At 40.7% G+C, this 20,646-nt stretch overlaps 1 protein-coding gene across 3 annotated transcripts in view; it reads left to right on the top strand.

The window, feature by feature from the left end:
* MYH9 (myosin heavy chain 9) overlaps positions 1-20,646 on the top strand; it is a 74,415-nt gene that overhangs the window by 26,412 nt on the left and 27,357 nt on the right. For all 3 annotated transcript variants that reach the window (XM_055710833.1, XM_055710834.1, XM_055710835.1), the window contains exons 4-12: positions 5,959-5,986; positions 6,794-6,887; positions 12,103-12,195; positions 12,880-12,943; positions 13,496-13,594; positions 14,476-14,619; positions 17,441-17,536; positions 18,598-18,716; positions 19,729-19,881. In XM_055710833.1, coding sequence (XP_055566808.1) covers positions 5,959-5,986; positions 6,794-6,887; positions 12,103-12,195; positions 12,880-12,943; positions 13,496-13,594; positions 14,476-14,619; positions 17,441-17,536; positions 18,598-18,716; positions 19,729-19,881 — 890 coding nt within the window. The remainder of the gene's footprint in view (positions 1-5,958; positions 5,987-6,793; positions 6,888-12,102; positions 12,196-12,879; positions 12,944-13,495; positions 13,595-14,475; positions 14,620-17,440; positions 17,537-18,597; positions 18,717-19,728; positions 19,882-20,646) is intronic.

Here is a 20,646-nt window from a genome sequence, read left to right as displayed (position 1 = left end):
GACAGAGCTGTTCAGATTAGAGGCACAGATGTCTTTTTCAAGTTGTACGTAAAGGTCGTTCTGTTTCCACGAAACCCAAAAGAATATAGCCTGTGGTTTCAGTAGTTAGTTTCCAAGATTTGTTCAAACTTCTGATGCATTAAGTTTGGATACAAATTATGGAGGATGTTCATTTTGGTGGTGTTTGTATACAAATGTATACAAATGAAAAGAAAATAGGTTCGTAGTTTTGGATCTTCTTAAGAAATTTTTTACATGCTTTGAATTACTTGAGACTTCTAAGTGCAGCTCTCAAAATCTGTGTCTCAGAATGTGGTTTTCAACAGAACAAGGAGCTAAAAGAGTCCCTTGCCCACTTGTTTTTTAGTAGTTACCACACCCTTTTTGCTTCATTCCTGCAAACCAGAGCAGGAGCTCTCTGGCAGTCCCTTATGTAATGCTTCAGCCCTTGCTGTCAGTTTCCATGCAGTTCACTGTTTCAGTACCGTGGGCTTCCTGAGCTTTTGCAGGCTGTATACCAGTTTTTCTTTCCTGTTAGAGCTTCATAAACATTTGTGTAACCTAAAATTAGAGTCTAACATGTTTTCCTGTTTTGTTATCTCCAGATTCAGTTAAGGAATGCTAGAGGTTATGGGCTTTAGTCCAGAAATGGCTTGGGGAAGTAAATATTTGCATTTGACCCAGTAGGATATATTTCATTTTTTGAAATGAAACTTTTCTCCTCATGGCTGTCCCCAAGCTTTAGATAACGCGAAATTGAATCTTGGCACTGCAGTGTTCCTGCCAGCTCATGTGATACTTCTTTTTTCCCTCTCTCCTGTTTTACATCTTGACATTCTGTTGTTGAGAGCTGTCTTGGATATGCTGTGTTTGTCCTTCATTTGACTTTTTTTTTCTTGCCTTTTTTTTAACTTGATGATAATGATAGAGAAATTTCAAAATGCTGATAACCTATAATGCATTCCTTAAATGACAATGCAAAACCAGGCTCTCAGCTCTGTTCTGGTGTTCCCCCGGAGTGTTTTTGATCCTGGTTAAACAGGATGTAGGTTGAAATAGCGCAGTGAACATATTTGATTAGATTTTATGGCAGTGGGGTTGTTCTGAGTAGTACAGTCACATGCCTGGGGCACCTCCTGTTACAGAACTCTGGGGGAAGGACATTGGTTGCAAGATTATGTTGAGGTCAGAAAGAGATGTTTGAGGAGGGACTGAGAAACTGAAACTACTGCATGGTTGAAGCACTTGCATGCATTTAAGACTAATGCTTGCTTTAGGTCAACTCCAACTTGGTCAGCTAAGTTGGGCTACAGGCATTCACCACGATGCTAGGGGAGCAGTGTAGCAATGGAAACCTAGAGGCCCAGGCTCCTCAGTTCTGCCAGACGCTCGGTGGTTAGGAGGTGGGTGGTACCATCTAGCTATGGTTAAGATTTTAGCCTTAATGAGTCAGCTATAGGCAGTGGACTGCAAGCCAAGCCTTTCAGCTACACTTCCTCTTAGCTAGAGGGATGATGTCACCATTGTGTGAATGCTATATTACTTCTCCTTTTATGGAGATGAACAGGCTTGAAACTGGAGTCACTCATGCAGAGGAAGTGGGTGATAAAGGCCTGCTAGGATGTTCTGTAACTGAGATCTGGAGCTTAAATTGCACATTCTCTTCTAGCCTCCCAACCTTTTTTCTTCTTCTGTCCCAAAACATCTAAAAACAAAATTCAGGAGTTTGAAGGTCTGTTAATTTATCAATTATGCCAATATATTCGACCACAGCAGTTCAGCATTCATTCAGATTGGTTGTTTTGCAGTAGAGTATTTGCCTGAGGACTTTTTATGTACAAGATGTCTCTCTTGTGAAAACAAATTTTGGTTTAATTGAGTTTTTAATGTATGTGGAAGGTCCTGGAAGCAGTCTAAAATGCAGTCTTTTATTTTTGGACTGAAGAAAGTCAAGAATGAGTTAGATATTATGGGGGTTTTATATAGCAAAATTAATTGTATATAGCAAAATTAAAATTAATACTGATCTTGAGATATTATATATATATATAAAAATAAAAATATGTACACTGCTGTATAGCTTAAATATAAAGGATGTTTTACTTCCTGAATTTCTGGGTACTTGAGGCTGCTTCTTCTTACAATCTCTTGAATGCTATGGTGATGAGAGCTAAAGAAGTACCTAGATAAAAAGCTTCCCTTGCCAGCTGGTCTGAAATACAGAACTGTTGCTATAATTAACTAATGAGTTGTTATTCTGGATTGGTTTTAATAAGTGTCTCTGTTTAGGATTGAAAAGCAGATGCGGATTTCTTTTAATCAGGCGTTTCTTGATTGTGTTATTATAAGCAACTGAGTTTATGGTACCCAGCACATTCTCTTTTGCTGAGTATGTTGCTTGCACAACTGACAAAGGAGTAAAGGCAAGTGCTGACTGAAATTGTGCAGTACGCCCATGTTGAATGATTCTTTAAAAAAAAAAAAGGGGGGGGGGTGGAGTTGGCCTCTTGTCTGGGCAACTGAATTCTGATTTGTGATGGCACAAATCAGTATTGTATGGAGAATGAATATTGGCATTTAAAGCAATTCTTAATTGGAAGTGTATCTAAGAGTTATGCTTTTGTATGTGTTAGCTCATTGGCCCTTTGGTCGGCTCCAGTTTCCTGTTGCTCAACACATTATTTGAGTTGTCTGCCTGTATACAATTAGAAGAATTCCAGCTATCCCAATGACTGCTGCATTGCAGTCCTGGGAAAGAATTTCCCCCGGATTGCAAACAGGAATGTTGCCTTTTATGGCAGTGTCTGTATGCTGCCAGTGACTTGCCTGCACTCGCAGGTACGTTCCTGCTGGTTTAAAGCAGAGGTGACTAACGCAGCTGTAGCAGGCCACCAGGAAAGTATGCTGGGGGAGGAAAATGTAGTGCCGGGAGGATTTTGAACACTGTCTGCTACTTTTCCTGCCTGAGCACCTTTCAACACCTTGCTTTGTGTTAAGGTGTGGAAAAAATCCTGTGCTTGCCTGTTTGGGACTTTCTCAGGTCACTCCAGGGTGCTGTTGCTACCTTGCCTCAGGGGAATGTGGCTCAAAAAGAGCTTCTCAACTAAATATGACAAAATCTGTCAAACAAAAAATGTTCGGTGCCAAAGAGCTTCTTAGTATTACCTGATGTTGATCGTCTCTTTCTGTTGGGCAGTTGGTTTATCTGTCTGCTTACTGATATCTTTTTGCTGGAATAAGGATCTTCTCCTGGAGGAGAGGGAATGGGAAGGCATCTGCTATTCAAGTACTTGGGGCTCCAATGCCTGTCTGAGGACCTCCAGCTCATAATTCTAAGACCAGAGCTGGCTATCAGGAATAAGGAACACCTTTCTTAGTTGTTTTTTTTTTTTAAATTATTTTTTATTTCTCTTGAATTGGCTTCTTAGAAGAGTCTCTGTAGTACCTTGAGTGTGTGTATAACCTTTTCTAGGACAAGTGGACTGCTTGTTTATAGTCAAGTTTTCAAAAGTCAGGTGTTATTCAGAGACACAATTTTGTCCTTTCATATAGCTGCTTTGTGATAGAGAATTACACCCAGGTGTTGCGCTACCAAAGAATACATTTCCTTAGGCAATCCATAAAGGAGTAACTAGTTATTCCCCTGATCCACCCTCAAAGTGCCCAGTCATGCAGAGGGCTGGCATGCCCTGCTGAGCCCTTGACCCACTGGGAACCTTGAATGGGTGGGGCCTTCGGAGCTGGCTAACATCTACTCAGCCTGTCCCTCAGCAAAAAAGATGCGTATCTTTAAAGGCAATGATTAAAATTCAGCATTTGGAGAAAAATGAATATGCAGTGCTAGGCTGCAGTATCTGGTTTTGAATACACAAGAGTTTGCTGGATCAAAACCATGTTGAGTGGTGATTTTCTTCTGCTTGCTTTCTTCCAGTCTCAGGGCTGATCAGCTCTTTCTGAGAACAGTATTAACAGGAATAAAGCAGATTGTCCTCTAATTTTTTTGTGGTCGTCTGCATACAGTCAGTTTCCAGTAAAGAAGCTTAAGAGCAGGAGTTGCCTGTCTGTAACTTGTGAACCTAATATTTTCATCATTGGCTTCAGAATAATTTAAGAAAAGATAGAATCTCAAATTTGGTAGGTTTACCTGCTTTCCTTATTCCATGTGTCCAAAGGCTAGATAAACTCAGGTTATAAAGAGAGAGGTCTATAGGAGAATTTTCTTGATGGGTATGGCAATCATGACGTTAGGACTGAAATGCTAAATTCACTTGCAGCAGCAGTGTTTAAGGGTATAGAATATAGGTTTCCAGGTACTTGACCTCTATCTGACTACAAAGCCTACCCTAATTACAGTGCATTCTCTTTATCTTGCACAAAACAACTTGAATAGTGACTCAGTTATATCGTCTAAGTACTCTCTGACGGGAGAATACTGAGTGCACTTTGTTTCTCTAAGCTACTGGAGAAAGGAATAAACCAGTAGCTAAAATATGGAGACAGTCACATCCATAAACATACTGATGAAAGTTATTGCTGAAATAATTAGAGTAATTCTGTGAATTCTATACTCTTGTGGATGTTTGAGGCTTGCTTTCTCGCTCTTTGGAGATTAGACTTCATCCCAACACAAAATTTGGGCTATGCAAAAAAAGGAAAAAATGACAATAACTGGATGAAATCTTAGCTGCTGTGTTTCTGAGGTTCTCAGATTGGATGATCTGACAGTCCTCAGGTCTTGATCTTAAGCAAAAAACCCGTTAAAATCAAGCAAAACCAAAAAAACCCCATGGCCAAATGGATAATTCAGAAATTTTGAGTTTGGTGGCACAGTCTGTTCTGTGAGTGCCCCAGTAGCTCATGTGACTGCCTCTGAATGACTTGCAGTGCCCAAGTCTGTTCCATGTCTGAACAGGTCTCACTGCCCCTGTGATGACTACAAGTTGTTCTGGTACAGGCACTCTTCAGTTCGCCCAGTGCTCCCAGCTGGTTCCTGGTAGTGTAGGGGAGGAGTGGGATGCAGACTGGGGGAGGAGGAGGGAAGGGGGCACAGGGTAGAGGAGTGGATGGAAAGTGAAACCAAGGCAGCAGCAGGGGAGTGTTCACACAGAAGTGGTGGAGGAGCAGTGGGATGAAGCCATGGTGGAAGGACTAGTCAGGACTGTGTATGAGGAAGTGGAATCGCAGGTGAAAGCTGAAAGGAGGTTAAAGATGGAGAAGATAGTGGTGGATTAGCTGGGTGAATAAGTTCTGTAACTGGAAAGATATTATCACCTACAGCTGGGACTGGAACACAGGAATTAGTACGTCTACTGGTATGTCAACATGAAGAAGAAAAGGTTTCTGCTGTTACCAGCTGCTGTGTTAATACAGTTGGGGATGGTGCCACAAACAGACCAACTGTATAGGACTTGGGCTGCTGCTCAGTGTTGTAGTTTTCAAGGCCATTGTGTACAAAGTAAATAACAAAAAATTCTCACTGAGCTGCCAGTGTTTGTTTTGGGGGTGAAAGCCTCCGTTTGATGTGAAGTTTTGGCACTTCAGGATTTGTAATGGTTTCTGTTCCACTTCCCCCCTCCCCCTTCCATTTCCACTGCTCTGCTGATAACTTTTGTAAGTATGGGCCCGATATAACAGGGCAGGGGGGGCTGAAGAACAAGTAGGTGTACATCAAACTGTAACTCTGTGGTAAAGAAACAGTCAGTGGGAGATGTGTGGAAAAATTGTAAAGCAAACAATGTTCTTTCTGGATGTAGAAAACTAAACTGCTATGGTGCCAGTATACTTTATCATATGGTGGGAGGTTGGGGTCTCTTGTCAGAGAAGGGGTTATCTGGCCATATTTCTGAAGGTACTTGTCAGAGATTACTAGTTCCTGGTTTTGTCTTTGGTGTTGATTTCATTCTGTCACAGTTTAATTCCAGAATCTTAGTCTGACTGCTTTTTTAAATTTTATTCTAGATCGAGAGGATCAGTCCATCCTTTGCACGTGAGTGTTTACAGTCATCAGCTTGTCTGGATGTCAGAGTCTGTGTTTTTAAATTCTTGGTTGGATGACTCTTATTTGTAGGTGCTGGGAGTAGGCTCAGTAAATCAGGTAATAATGGAGAGTCAAGGAAGGTCCCACTACATTTCTTCCAATATATATTTAATCCTTTCTGCAGAATAATTTTTCTAAGAAGTGGATGAAGAAAGGGAGGTTTTGAAACAGTCCCTGTACTCAAACTCCTAAAGAAATACAGCTTTGTCAATGGAAAAGGCTTGGAAAAGTCCTTCAGATTTGATGCAGCTGTTATGTTTCAGTACATTCATACTGATAAGGCCAACAGAGTAACAGATACCCTTGAATCAGCAGTTTCTCTTCTAGACACACCAAAATTGGTTGGCCCTCAGTTCTGTTTAAGGAATTGGTATGTTTCTTCTTACTCAGGAAGTTTCCTTTTGAAGGATTCACTTCGTTACATTTCACCCCTACCTGTACAGCAGCCTCCGAGTTATTCTTCAGCCATTTGGCAGGCTTTGTATCCAAGTACTAGAAAGCGTAGTTCTTTATTGCCTTCCCTCCTATGTGCATGCATATGGAACCTGCATCTGGTGGCAAACGGCCGGAGGGCTAGCCTGCAGTCCAGCTACACTGCTACCAGCTTGCCAGTACAACTTGTTTTTTCTTGGGTTTAAGGGAGGTGCCGCAATGGCCAGAGTGCAGTTAAGGAGCTCTGTAGCCCTTTTGGGGTTAGATATATGAGTATGTCCCCCTATTTCTTGTTTGTGAATGAATTGCAGATTTTCTTTACAGAGGTGAATCGGGAGCTGGTAAAACAGAGAACACCAAGAAGGTCATTCAGTATCTGGCTCACGTTGCTTCTTCACACAAGTCCAAAAAAGACCAGGTAAGACCTAGGTTTAATGATGCTTTATTGCTGTGCTGACTTTGGACAATAAATATATATTAGCTGATGTTGTTAAAAGCTGTATTGCTCAATAAAAGCCTAGATACTAACATCTATCAGGGATCTGAGGAGGACAGTGAACTATGAAACAAGTTTGTCAAAAATTGCAAGCCAGGGAACACTGTTCTAAGTCATAACTCCTTTGAATTCAGTGGAGTTACAGTGGTGATAAGCTCATCCACAACCAGTTGGATTCATGGGCAAGTGCATAGGCAAGGGACACTATAAATGAAGGATCACCCATGCTGAACTTTTCATGGATGTATTGCTTATAACCAGTCCAGGCAGTTTACAACTGATCCTTCTGTGGAGGAGCTGTCTCCTTTCTTCTGTACTTTTATAGATTAGGCCTGGGTATTATATATACTGCCTCAAACCTGGAGAATGGAGTGATAGGCTAGTGGACATCAGCTGAAAGCTTTGAAATTGTAGAAAAAAAATTAAAGGGTGGAAAACAGCCAAGTGTTAGCAGCACATGAAAGAAGGGTGGTGGTGATGGTGGGAGAACTTCAAAGATGTCTCACTTATATTTTTTTCCCCCTCCCTCTCCCCCGATGGACTATTGCCGAATTCGTCAGTTGTATCCTCGTAGGTGAGCTGCACGTTTACTGCACGTTCTGCACCAGGAATGCATTTTCTGTCCCATTGTGTGATTTTTTTTTTTTTTTTTGAGCAGCTTTTCACTCCACACCAATGTCACTTTCTGCAGCTAAAACAAATCCATAGACAATTCACAATTTTTTTTTTGTGTGGTGCACAGTAATCTTTTTGTGAGGATGTTCAGTTGGAGACTAATATCAAGAATACTTGTGTTCTGTGCTCAATACTAGTTTGCATTTAAGATTTTTCTTGCAGAATTTTCCAAGACATACCACTTCAGAAGTATTCCTCCAGGGCAATAGGACTGGACCAGGCTTTCCTAGAACTACAAGCATGTAGTGTGTGGTGTTCCTAGTAAGACAAATGTAGTTAGGTGTTTAGCTTTGTGTTCATTGCAGTGAGTTGTGGCTGCATGTTGTGAAGAAGGTTGAGGGGAAGGCTGCCCTGCAGACAGGGTGTTCTGGGGCTGAGCTTGTTAGCCAGAGCTGAACAAGTTGGAAATGTTCACTGGTGAGCTGTGTTAATGCAAGCCAGATGCCAAGTGTGTCCACTGTATCACAACAGAAGGATTTTCCCATAGTAGCTTAACGTGTAGACATCTTATGTGTATAGAGTATACAAATAAGAAGGCATTTCTGCACACAGGCATACTGTGTGTGTGCGCACACAGAGTAATAAGTAACTTCTGGAATCCAACAAAAAAACCCCAACCTTGTATGTGCCAGAGTTTCAGACGTATGAAGACTTTTTCCATGGTCTGTCAGTAGCTTTATTTAGAAACATTCTCCTTTTTTTTTTTTTTTTTTTTTTTTTTTTGGTGTGTGTGTAAAATAAAATCATGGAGTTAAGTATTCTTCCCCTGTTTATCCTTGAGCAAAATTTGAACCACTAAAGCAGGACAGACAGTCTTCTTAGGAGAATAAACCAATTCTAAATTGGACTGGTTGGTGATTTGCCCAAGTTCTGTATTTACTGCCCCCCAAGTTTTGATTCTTCTGAGAAGTTCTGCAGCTCACATTCTGCTCTGATTTTGTAACTAGACAGTAGCACCAGCCTTACCAGAGAGGATTTAGAACTGGAGTCTTTGAATGTAATTGGTAATGAGTGCTCTATGCAACAATTCCTTACAAACCTTGAACTTGCAACCAGATTATAAGTGTTTATGAAGATGAATGCATTAAATTTTTTGAAAATCTCAGGTATGCTGATCATGGCAGATTTTCTTCTTTAGGTAGAATATGATAGTGCCAAACCTTTATGCTGCAAGACTCTGCATAGAACTTAATCAATGATAATATAGAAAGTAGTGGTACTTTATCTACCATGAAGGTTTCTTGACTCTCACCTATTAGAGTTTTGGATGTAAGCCCCCGTTTTCCCAAGTATCAGAGCAAAATCAGATTTATAAAGCATATTCTTCAACTCCAGCTCTTTTGTTTTGGAGACAATGGCACCTTCCACTGATCCTAGTGCATTAGTATATTCAGCTAAATAGCTTCTAGCTGCATGGTGTGACTGCTGAGCACATTAAAGCTGCTTTTGGGGTCTACTGAATCTAATCATATAAACACTTCATTTGATGAAACTTTGTTTATGCAAGTTGAGATTGATGTTTTCCCTTGTTTAGTCTCTTCTTCTCTACTGATTTAAGTCATGTAACAGTTTTTTTCAAGATGAAAAATTTGCAGCTAATCAGAAATTAATGGGTAATAGTTGCTAATGCTTAAACATTTGTGGTGAAGGTTACGTTACTGACGATGTTTCTCCCTTCTCCATCCAACCCACTGTTGTTTGGATTCAGTTATCGAAGAATCTCTCACATAACTGCAGAGAATGCGAAAGTAAATCCCTAAAGTGTAAAAAAAAAAAAAAACAAAAAAAAAAAAACCAACAACAAGCCCCACCAAAATAAACAAAACCACCAAACAGCCTCCCCCATCTTTCAGTTTTTTAAATTGCATGCTGTGAAAGCTAGCTGTGATTTCTAGGTGCCTTTCTCCATACTTCCTGAAGAATAAATGGCTGGCAGAAGTTCTACATTGTGTAGAAGTCATTCCAAAAAGCATATGAGATGCAAAAAAATGCAGCATACAAGGTAGATATCAAGGATTTTTGTTGCTTTAAATTGGTGTAACTTCAGAGGACTATAAAGAGAGTGTACTGAATTGCACTGCCTAACCACAGGCTAACAGATCCAGTGTCTGCTGCTTCTGTTTTGACGAGGAATATTGTACATACTTCAAATGCATGCCAAGTATTAAACAAATTTGTTTCAGGTCAAGGAATGGCAATTACAGGTGTCAGAAAATTGGCAGCGTCTTGATGATAGGAACCTTAGAATTTCTAGAAAGCTTGTGATGAACAGCTCTGTGTTGTACTGGTTTTGCTTTGCAGAATTACCCATTGTATAATAATAATGAAGTATCTTCCTTCAGTGAAAGGTGATCAAAATTTAAGGTAAAAATAAACCAAACAGCGCCACGCAAAAAAAGTCTTTACAATTTTGAAGATAATGGGATAGTCTTTTTTTTAAAAAAGACAGCGAACAGTGAGGAGTGAATACATTGCAGTAATCGCAGCCACTTAATCTTACGTGCCATTGCCACGGCATTCTGAGAACTTGATCTTCCCACTGTATGGTGCTAAGGCAAGTCATGAAGGCTAGCTGACTTGACCAGCTCTTAAGCATTTTCTTTTCCTCACAGCTTTACACTGCTGTGAGTCTGAGCTGGCATTCTCTATGCATATTGCTACCTTGCTGGTTCAAGAGACCTAATCACCACTAAACCACAGTTTACCAACACCTACTTGACACTAATGACACTTTTTTTCCTGAGGTACTAAATAACAGGAGGGTCTACAGTATGGGTTTCTGTCAACTTTTGATCTTTGTGTAGCTAAGCATGACCTTAGTTTTATCTTTAGCCAAAAAATTAGAATAGATTTTATGTCTAAACTTGACTTCTGTTTAGGGGAAAAAATGGGCATTTTGTTTCATAGTTGGGTTGAAATGTTATGTTGCTTGCATCTCTCACCTGCATAGTAACACAAAGGCCTAGGACCTCACTGCAGGATGGGGTGGAGAAATGGGATGAGGGAAGAGTGTCCCAACTTCATTACACGTGCCAGAAGGGAGGAGAAATGTGACTGCCACACAGTTTCAAGGACTAAACCCTAGTTTTCAAGGTTTTCTCCTTACAAAACCATACGCTGGGTCTGTTGTGAGAGAGCAGGTGTCCCACCTCAGGTTCCCTTCCCAGGGCTACCCTCCTTGTTATATATACTTGTCAGTGAATGGAAGTGTTTGCAGAAGCTGCCCCTTCGGTGTATGTGTGGTTCTGCAGGTCCTGAGGGTCTTGTTTGGCCTTGCTCTTTGCAAGCGTGAACTGAGGTCATTGTGGAAGTAAGAAATAAAATTTGTAGTTCTTTGTACATTTCTCATGTATCTTCCTCTTCGTATATATTTTTTTTATTGCATGTATTTTTAGAGAGGTTGTGTAAGGACTAATCTGTTTTATAATGCACTTTGAGAATAAATGGGAACAATTTTCCTTTAGAAATACCCTTAAATAATTGGCCCATAAATTCCAGTTCTTGCGAATCTAACTTCATTTCCATCCATTATGCACAGGAAGCCTTGAGTACTTGCTGATAACTGATAAAAAGAGAAACATTAATATAAACTGTCATTTTCTGTCTCTAGAAGATTTTTAGGCAATCTTGAAATATATAGAACTTCATTTTTAGCACAGAGGACAAGTAATTTTTAAAAACAGCCAGGGAAATATCTAGAGCCTGCAGGGAAAGGTGTATATGCTCCAGTGGTCTAGTACTTGACAGGGGTAAAGGTTCTGAATTTTCTTTTTCTACAGCTCCAGCATTTTATGTTCCTTAAGGGGAGGAGTGTGCGAATATAGCAGCGGAATGCAAGCGATCATGCAGTTTGTGGGATACCACTAATTCCCCTTCTTGTGTGTGTGTGTGTGCCTTCTTACAAAGGAGTTCTTTGCTTGTTTGTATTTTGGAAGATGTCAGCTCTTAGTGCAGGCTTCTTGTTTGTGGTGGTTTTTTTTTTTTTTTTCCCCTAAAAAAAAAAATTAGACCTTTTCAGACTAACTTCTTAACCTACTACTAGCAGAGTTCAGGACTGTTTTGCAGTAGCAAGACAGGGTTTTCCTCACTCCTCCAGCCTAGATGGCAAGACACTTCTGGGATGAGGGCCTGATCTTGGATGGTACGGTGTTTCGCTTTGATCCTGGGAAGTCTGTGAGGTGTTACACAAAGTGGCTTTGAAGGGTGGCTTGTTAATGGAAAGGGAGCACTGCGATGCCGTTGTGTTGAGGAAGGGAACAAGGAATATTTGTGAATGTTTCTGTTTTACCCAGATAACTAATGAGACTCTTTTGAAGGTTTAAGGTATCATCTCCAAAGATTTAATGTGGCTTCTCTACAACAGATGCTAAGCTAGTGTGAATTGAAACTTCAGCGCTGGTTTGACCCAAGGGTTAATGCAGTGAACTGCTATCTACTTTATTAATTTCTGATTTCTCTCTAGGGAGAACTGGAGAGACAGTTGCTCCAGGCTAATCCAATCCTGGAGGCCTTTGGAAATGCCAAGACGGTGAAGAATGACAACTCCTCAAGATTTGTGAGTATTGTTATCTGACATGGGTGCCAGTATTCTCCAGTTCCTAGAGGGAAGACCTAGTCTACTTCTGGGTGAATTGATGTCAGGGGTAGGACAACTGTCTGCAAGTGACTTCCTTCACATTAATCTGGGAAGTGAGTTTCATTCCATGAATTATCCAGAATAGGCCTGATAGGTCTCTGGAATGAATGAACCTGACTCTGCACGAGGATCATCTATACCAATTTTTTGTGTAAGTTTATTACAGTCAGTTTTATCCTGGAGAGCAAATACTGGTCCTTGTTTTGATTGCTTTGGAGAGCAACAGACAGTGTCTGAGGGGCAGATGAGGGACCTAGAGCTGAAACTAAATGAAAATGGTTGAAGCTGACATTGAGGAAGATGGAGCTGTTTAGGTCATATAGCACATGAAACTGAAGGGACCTTGGTTATGGGAAATCTAGGTTGAAACTTGATGAATTTGAATTATAGGCTCTCTGAATGTCAGAAATGTCTGAAAGCAGTGCCTTGTTTGTTAAATCGCTGGTGTGATCAGTAGGCATTGCCTATTGGCTGACCTTATGTTTTGCCTAAAACCTGTCTGACCTGTTCTGAATTTCCTGAATTAAATAGAGAAGGTTACCTTTGCTGCTTACTCCTGTTAACCACTGAATGCTAATTTTAATGCTATTATCTTCCTCTTAGGGCAAATTCATCAGAATCAACTTTGATGTCAACGGCTACATTGTCGGAGCTAATATTGAGACCTGTATCCTTTCTGTAACCACTTAAAAGGAAAAGTTAAAGGCTATAGAAGTGGCGGTAATGGTACTCGCAGTCTGCTCACAATTGACTGTCACATTGAGAAAATGGTAGGAAGCACTTAGCAAGATTACTGTTGCAGTCTCCTGTTTCTTCATATAGTATTTTGTGATCTTTTGATCGTGATGGAAACCTTTTCTGAATGAATGAATTCTAACTTCAGGAGGCTGAAATGGAAGCATAAACTACGATAAGATGAATAACTTTGGAATTTTGTAAGCTGTTCTCACTTCTGCCCAAGGCAAATAGGGGATGGATGGCCACTGTTTTTCTGGGTTTTTTTAATCAGTTAAGTCTCTCTTATCACAGCCATGGTTCGGAGGCTGGCAGAACTGAGACCTGAAGCTCAGTGGGTTGTTGACTGGTAATGATTGCTATATCAATACCCCTGTTAACGGCACGAGAAGAACATCAGGTAGTAGTACATCAGGAGATTTTTCTCCTGCCATGGAATAAGAGGTGATTTGTACGCCCTGCCATATGCCTTGACTCTCTGCAGATCTGCTGGAGAAGTCACGTGCAATTCGTCAAGCCAAAGAGGAGAGAACCTTCCACATCTTTTACTACCTGCTGTCTGGGGCTGGGGAGCATTTGAAGAGTAAGTGTGACTTTGTTGTGGTTATGGGGTTCCCTCATCGCAATGACAGAGGGTCCAAAACACTTGCAGGCTAGGACCTGTTCCTTCACAGTGTCTTGTCTCTGCCTTTTAGATACGGTCACCCCTACTTCACTTCTTTTACACACTCATACTTCCCTCTGCCCTCCCCCTGCACTTCTCTGTTTCTGAAAACTTCCTTCTCTGGTTCCTTCCTGCACTTGTCTCCTTGCCAGCAATGACTCTACACCCTTCCTTATCTAAATTACTGTCCCTTGTTTAGTCTTGTCTTGCATTATGTAAACTTTTTTTAGCGCAGGAAGGGTCCTACTGCAATGTACTCACTGTTTAACTGAATTGAGCAAAGCTCAAATTCTAGAGCACCTAAGCAGCTCTAGAAGTCTAGGATCCTACTGCACCTAGCTTTAATACTTCAGCCTAGTAATTAGAATCCATGGTGTGGAAGAGCTGCAGATTTGATCTGGGGGAAGGACAGAAGGACAGGACTTTTCTCATAGTTGCTGCAGTTTCAAGACCTATGTATTAACTTTCACCTGACTTGAAACAAATGAGTTGCCTGAAATTAAAGGCAAATTTACTTCCGAGTTAATCCCTGCTTCTTACAGACTTAGGGCATAATGATGATTGACATTGCTTTGGTAGAGTAGTCCAGAGGAGGGAATAAAAAGAAATGAGGCAGAAAACCTCCAGGTTTGTCTAAAATACATTAAATATTCAGCCTGCGGTAAAACTGGGCTTAATCTTAAATTCATACAGCACCTGCTAGCATATGCAAGTCAGAAATTTGGTCTTGGTGGTAGTTTGTCTAGTAAAAAAAAAAAAAAAAAAAGCTATAGTAACTTCTTTCTCAATTCTTTCCTAAGCTGATCTGCTACTGGAGCCTTACAACAAATACCGCTTCCTTTCCAATGGGCATGTTACAATCCCGGGTCAGCAAGACAAAGATATGTTTCAGGAGACCATGGAGGCAATGAAGATCATGGGCATCCCAGATGAGGAGCAGATAGGTATGAATCCTATGAAGGGCTTGAAAATGCAAGGAAATGACAGAGGGAAGAGATCATGCATCTCTAAAGCTTTTTTGTTCTGGGGTTCTTTTTTGTTTATTTGTTTTGGGTTTTTTGTTGGGTTTGTTTTGCCTGGTGTCCATTCCCATGCTGCACCTCGCCCCCCCCCCCCCCAAGTGAACAGTGTACAAATAATAAACTTAGTAGCTTTGGAGTGACCCACCTCAGGATCTACCAGCACAGTTTCAGTTTATACAGTTAAGGTTACAAGTCAAGCAGCTAATGAAAACATGCTTCTGCTTGCTGTTTTTGTTTCCAATATGAGGGCTGTATATCCAGGTTATGAATAACATATCCAAGATACAAGAATCCTCTCATTCTCTTGTGCAATGCATGGCTTGTGTGCTCCCCCTATCCCTAAGCAGTGGCTTTAAAGTATCTAATCCAACCACTGCTGGATTAGTACTTTGAGAATGGCCTGGTCATAGTGCCTTTCTTTCCAGCTTAACACTGAACTGCTGATCAGAAATTAATATTGTCTGATTCTGGGAGCACAGTACCATGAAAGTGAAGCTAGAATTGCATACAGCCAGCACAAAGTGCAGTGATATGTATTCACCAGAGCTCTGTGCTGTCTCATTCATGATCTGCTTCAGTGATTGGGAACCAGTGTTTTCGCAAAATCTCGGTTTCTAAATGTGTAAGGTCTCATAAAACTAGGACTGTTTTTTCTCTACACTGAAGCAGGCATCTGTGGTGATTTGAGGTCATCACCTCCTCTGATGGAAGCTGCAGCCCTGAGGCTGTAGGGAATATGTGCCTGTGCCTTACCTATTGCTCTTCCCGGTCCAGACTGCTATAAATCCATGCTGTTGTCATCCGCAGTTTAATATACTTCTTGATATCCTGAATCATCTGAGACTGAAATTGCTGTATAGAGGTGAAGAGAAATTTGCCTAAACCGAATAAAAGAATTAGCAGCATAATTTATTGTCAGGATGTCCTTCTGTGCTCAGGTTTTTGAGTTGGGTTTTTAATGTATGCTCTAGGGCATATCTTTGCTGTCACGTAGATGATAAATTGGTTCCAGCCACTACAGCAAAGATAGCTTTAGTGTTTTGCATTTGCGGTTCGAAGTGTGAAGGGCATTCATGTTCCTTATAGGCTCTTCAGAATAATTACATACAGTAGCTGGCTGGATGGTAGGTTTACTTAGTTTTGATGTAAAGTCTAAAAGCTGACTATCTTAATTTGAGACAACATACAAGTAAGCCGTCTATCCAATTATCAGGATTCCAGATTCAGCTACCAAACCACTGGATTTCATAACATGCCACTAGGAACTTATGTGTTTCTTTTCTGTTAGTCCTCATGTAGCATATATAGAGCCTTTGTTCACTCTGCTATCAAAGATGTTGTTTTAAAATAAATGTTTCTGCAAGTGTCATGATTTAACCTCTGCTGGCAGCTAAGCATCACATAACCACTTGCTCACTTCTCTGCATTGCCTGCCCCCAGTGGAATGGAGGGAAAAACAGAAGGGTAAAAGTGACAACATTCATGGGTTGAGATAAAGACAGTTTAAGTAAGCAAAAGCTGTGTGCACAAGCAAGCAAAATAAGGAATTAATTCACCACTGCCCATTGACAGGTGGGTATTCAGCCATCTGCAGGAAAGCCGGGCTCCGTCATGCCTAGTGGTCACTTGGGAAGACAAATGCCATAACTCCAAATGTCCCTCCTTTCCTTCTTTTTCCCCCAGCTTTATATGCTGAGCATGATGTCGTGGTATGGAATATCCCTTTGGTCAGCTGGCATCAGCTGTCCCAGCTGTGTCCCCTCGCAACATCTTGTGCACCCCCATGCTCACGGGTGGGGTGAGAGGCAGAAAAGGCCTTGGCTCTGTGTGAGCTCTGCTCAGCAGTGTTATCAACACTGCTTTCACCACAAATCCAAAACATAGCCCATACTAGCTACTATGAAGAAAATTAACTGCATCCCAGCTAAAACCAGCACAACAGGTAGAAACTAGGGAATGAAATAACTTCGGTACAAGATTCCCTTTGCATTTGCAGTTTCCTTTACTCAAGAGTACTAGAAGCTCTTATGCAGTGAGCTTTGATTGATACACAGTGAAAACTGTATCGATGCAATGGCATTGAAAAATGTCATTCCTCTCCTAGTGTCTGATGCTGCTCTTATTACGTGCACCATTCAAAGAGTATGAATATACCATTAGCAATGGGTGGGGTGCTTCAGCATGTAATTAGTAACAGTTACGGTGCAGGCACTTTCGCCCACATCCTGCTGCCCTTCATACGTTATATGTCTGTATGGACTACAGACTTTGGTCAGGGAGCTGAAAGTGGTACAGGGTTTAAGGGACAAAATCTTCCTTCTCTTAATTGGTTTGTACTCTTAATAACTGTCTCTTTCCTGTGTTAAACAGTAGTCATTGAGGAAATTTGAATATTGAATTCATTGAGTGAATTTTGGCCCTCTAACAGAGAACAAACTTTTTATCAGAAAATATATATGTTGTAGGGTGGCATGTTACGTTCAGTCCTGTCTCCCACTTCACTGTAACAATGTTGAGAACAGGTAAATTGCCAGGCTGTGTAGTTTGCATAGGAGGGACAGGGCAAGTCCTGTGTCCTGAATGGGAGTCATATAGAGGAATTACCTGTGCGTTGTTTTTCCAGATTCCATAAAGATCTTTGGGATGTTGAGAAGGGCCTCTTAGCCATGTCAGGAAAGGTGACTGCGATGTATCAGGGCTTTTGGTGATGTCTGACACTAAGCTGTAATTATTATTTTAAAAGGTCTCCTGAAGGTTATCTCAGGTGTTCTTCAACTTGGCAACATAGTCTTCAAGAAGGAGCGTAATACAGACCAAGCCTCTATGCCAGACAATACAGGTAAGCAATCTTCTTCCTTCCTCCCCACAAAGAAAAATGCAGAGAAAAGCCTACAGAAGCTTCTTGCAAGTAGCAGAATATGTTACAGTACGTAGGGAATACTGGAGTCTTGTTTTCCTATACGGTGAATTATTTAACAAAGGAGCTGATGTGCTCCTTCACAGAAATACGCGCTGTGTTGCCAGGCGTGCATGTGCAGCCACCCATAGGCAGGAACGCGGCAGTGTTCCTGTGACAGGGCTAGGCAGGAAGTGCATGTGATGACCAGATGAAAAAGATTACTCTACTGGAATATGTAGTGTGTGTGTCTTTTAACCAAGCTAGGAATGATTGCTTCTGCAAACCTACGTTATCAGGCTTCAGGGAATGTTCTTTGCTGACTCTGTAGGTAGACATGTGACTGTAAGAGTAAGGTGCGTAGTTTTGTGGTGGGTATAAAGTATGTGTATGTGTTTTAATTGCACTGCCCATTGTTACGTGTGTAAATATTACACTGTTTCACGTGATAAGAAAGCTATCTGTTGGAAGACTTAACTCTTAGACCTTCATTATCGATATACTGCAGAAATGTAAGAAGCTGTTAATTTATCTTTAAGGTTTTATATTTTTGGCAATTATTATGATGGAAAATACCCTCTAAATAGACGTTTAGGGAGGAGAATAAACCATTTGGGGTTTGAATCTTGAATCTGAAATACAGAGTTGCCTCAAAGACTAATCAGTAGCTGAAGACAGAACAGTTAGCTTCAGAAATCCATTACTTGACATATCTTTAAATTACAATGAACTTTCTAAAGCTTCTGTGTTATTACTTAGTTGTATGAGAGTGTTCTTTTAATTTCGTGGCTTCTCAATAACCCGTAGTATGCATTGCAAGAGGGTTTTGGGGGATTTTTTGGTTTTGAAGATATCTTTGTCTCACCAACCTGTTCTTCATTTAATATTTTTATAAGCTGTTCTGTGACTTTTGGGAAGGCAGTTGCAGGAATGTTTTTCTTTTTCTTTTGCCTTCTGTGAGAAAAATGAACATTAATCTCTTTGTTTCCTTTTACCATCTTTAGCTGCTCAGAAAGTGTCTCACCTCTTGGGTATCAATGTGACAGATTTCACTAGAGGTATCCTGACTCCTCGCATCAAAGTTGGGCGAGATTATGTCCAGAAAGCTCAGACCAAAGAGCAGGTAAGCATTTTGTAAAATTGAACAAGTACTTTAGTCTTTTATCTTGCCGCCACAAAGCTAATAAATGTATTAGAGGGTTTTGTAGCATTTAATAACCATCTTTATGACTTTATGACATATGCAATGTATGGCAACCACACTTGAATACTGTAGCGTGCATATTGCAAGAGAATGTAATTTCCCTAATTTTGGCAACTGGCTGTCCCAAGGGAGTAAGATCCTTCAGTGCTGTATCCACGGGTGACATTTTCAAGCTGCTATAATACAAAGAGCACTATTTTTGAGTAGGTCAGTTACTAGGGTGGAAGAATTTGCTGCTCAGCCTTGAAATTTTGTAACACTCTTGAATCAGGTTGTGCCCTAATTGAAACCTGACCTAGGAGCTAGTAGGGTCCTGAATGGGGCAAAGCCCCTGTGGGTACTCGCTGCACAGCTTCTTTATTAACACGTCCTTGTTCTCAGTGCGAATAAACATGCCCCCATAGCATGGAAGGGTTTAGGAAGAGAGTGAAGTCTAGAAATAGTCACGGGCTGCTTTTCCATTCTGCCTTTCCATTTTGATTTTTAATTTCTTACTACACATAGTACTTTTTTTTGTCAATCCCAGGTAGGGTAGTGGCATGGGAGGGAGGGATTTGGCTTCACAAATCCAAAATTACAAAAGAATGTAAACGCTTTTCTTTAGGCCTGTGAAACCTGCTATGTTACTATAGTCTGTGGAGGTCACTGGGCATGATTTTTTTCTTGAATACCAGGCATTGCTTTCTCCAGCAGGCAGGATCCTGAAATTTGGCTTTGACACACTAATTTAGTAAGACAGATTCTTTGCTCTTGTTTGTGGAGTATTGCACTACTTTTCAGCGGGAATAAATTTTGAAATTAGCCTTGTTCAGTGAGTTTGGTGGTAGAGGGAAAATCAGACTGCAGTTGGGCCATTAGATGCCAAAACTGTGTAATCTGTGCCTTTCTTTAGATTCTAACCTAACTCTTGATCTTTGCCTTTTCTCTTTAGGCTGACTTTGCCATTGAAGCGCTGGCTAAAGCCACGTATGAGCGTATGTTCCGGTGGCTGGTTATGCGTATCAACAAGGCATTGGATAAGACCAAGCGACAGGGTGCATCCTTCATTGGAATCCTTGACATTGCTGGTTTTGAGATTTTTGAGGTAAGGGGATATCAGGTCCTTGTACTCTTTTTATCATGGAGCAAAGACTGCTGAAGGAAATCACTTTAAAACTGGAAGAGAACAGTGTATAATTTTGGAAAGGATTCTACTTTTGTTACTTGAGATCTCTGCTGATGTGAACTGTCAGATAAGTGGTTCATTTGTTAGTATTTGACATATTCTGCACATGTGTTCTCATTGCGGTATATTTTGGTGCTTACATGCTTTTTGTCCTGTGCATTAGAATTATTTTAATTTCACAGTTTGAGATGTTCTTGAATCTTTATAGCTCACAGTTTTAAGAGTTTGCTAACCTACAAAAAATTTTTTTAAAGTGTGTAGAGTTACGGATCACCACTGGACTTAAAATTTCATGTCCCGTTAGTCTGTCCCAAAACATTTAAGGGATGATCTGCTGAAATCTGTTAGCGTCATTAAAAATCTGTTAGTGTCGTTAAAAATTGTTAGAGATAGTTTTGTCTTCCTACTGATGAATTTTGGAAAAAACAAAGACGTGGTAGACCAAATCAGATCCAATATAAATTGACCTATACATGCTCCTTTCTTAAAGAAACCTGAAAATCAGGGATCAGATTGTGGTTTCACATGCAGTTAGATTTAACAGCAGCGGTTTGGTGCAGAAAAGGATTGAACTTGCTCCTTTTCCCCTCTGCTGCTCCTGGCTGCAACTGCTTGTGCTGTTCACCTCTCTGGCCCTGGGGAAAATATTTTCTTAGGGTGTTTTGTAATTGAATCAGTCTGCAA

The sequence above is a fragment of the Falco cherrug genome, chromosome 5, assembly GCF_023634085.1.
Source record: "Falco cherrug isolate bFalChe1 chromosome 5, bFalChe1.pri, whole genome shotgun sequence".
NCBI classification, from domain to species: Eukaryota; Metazoa; Chordata; class Aves; order Falconiformes; family Falconidae; genus Falco; species Falco cherrug.
The sequence above is the reverse complement of the archived record's forward strand: the minus strand, read 5'-3'. Positions and strand labels throughout refer to the sequence as shown.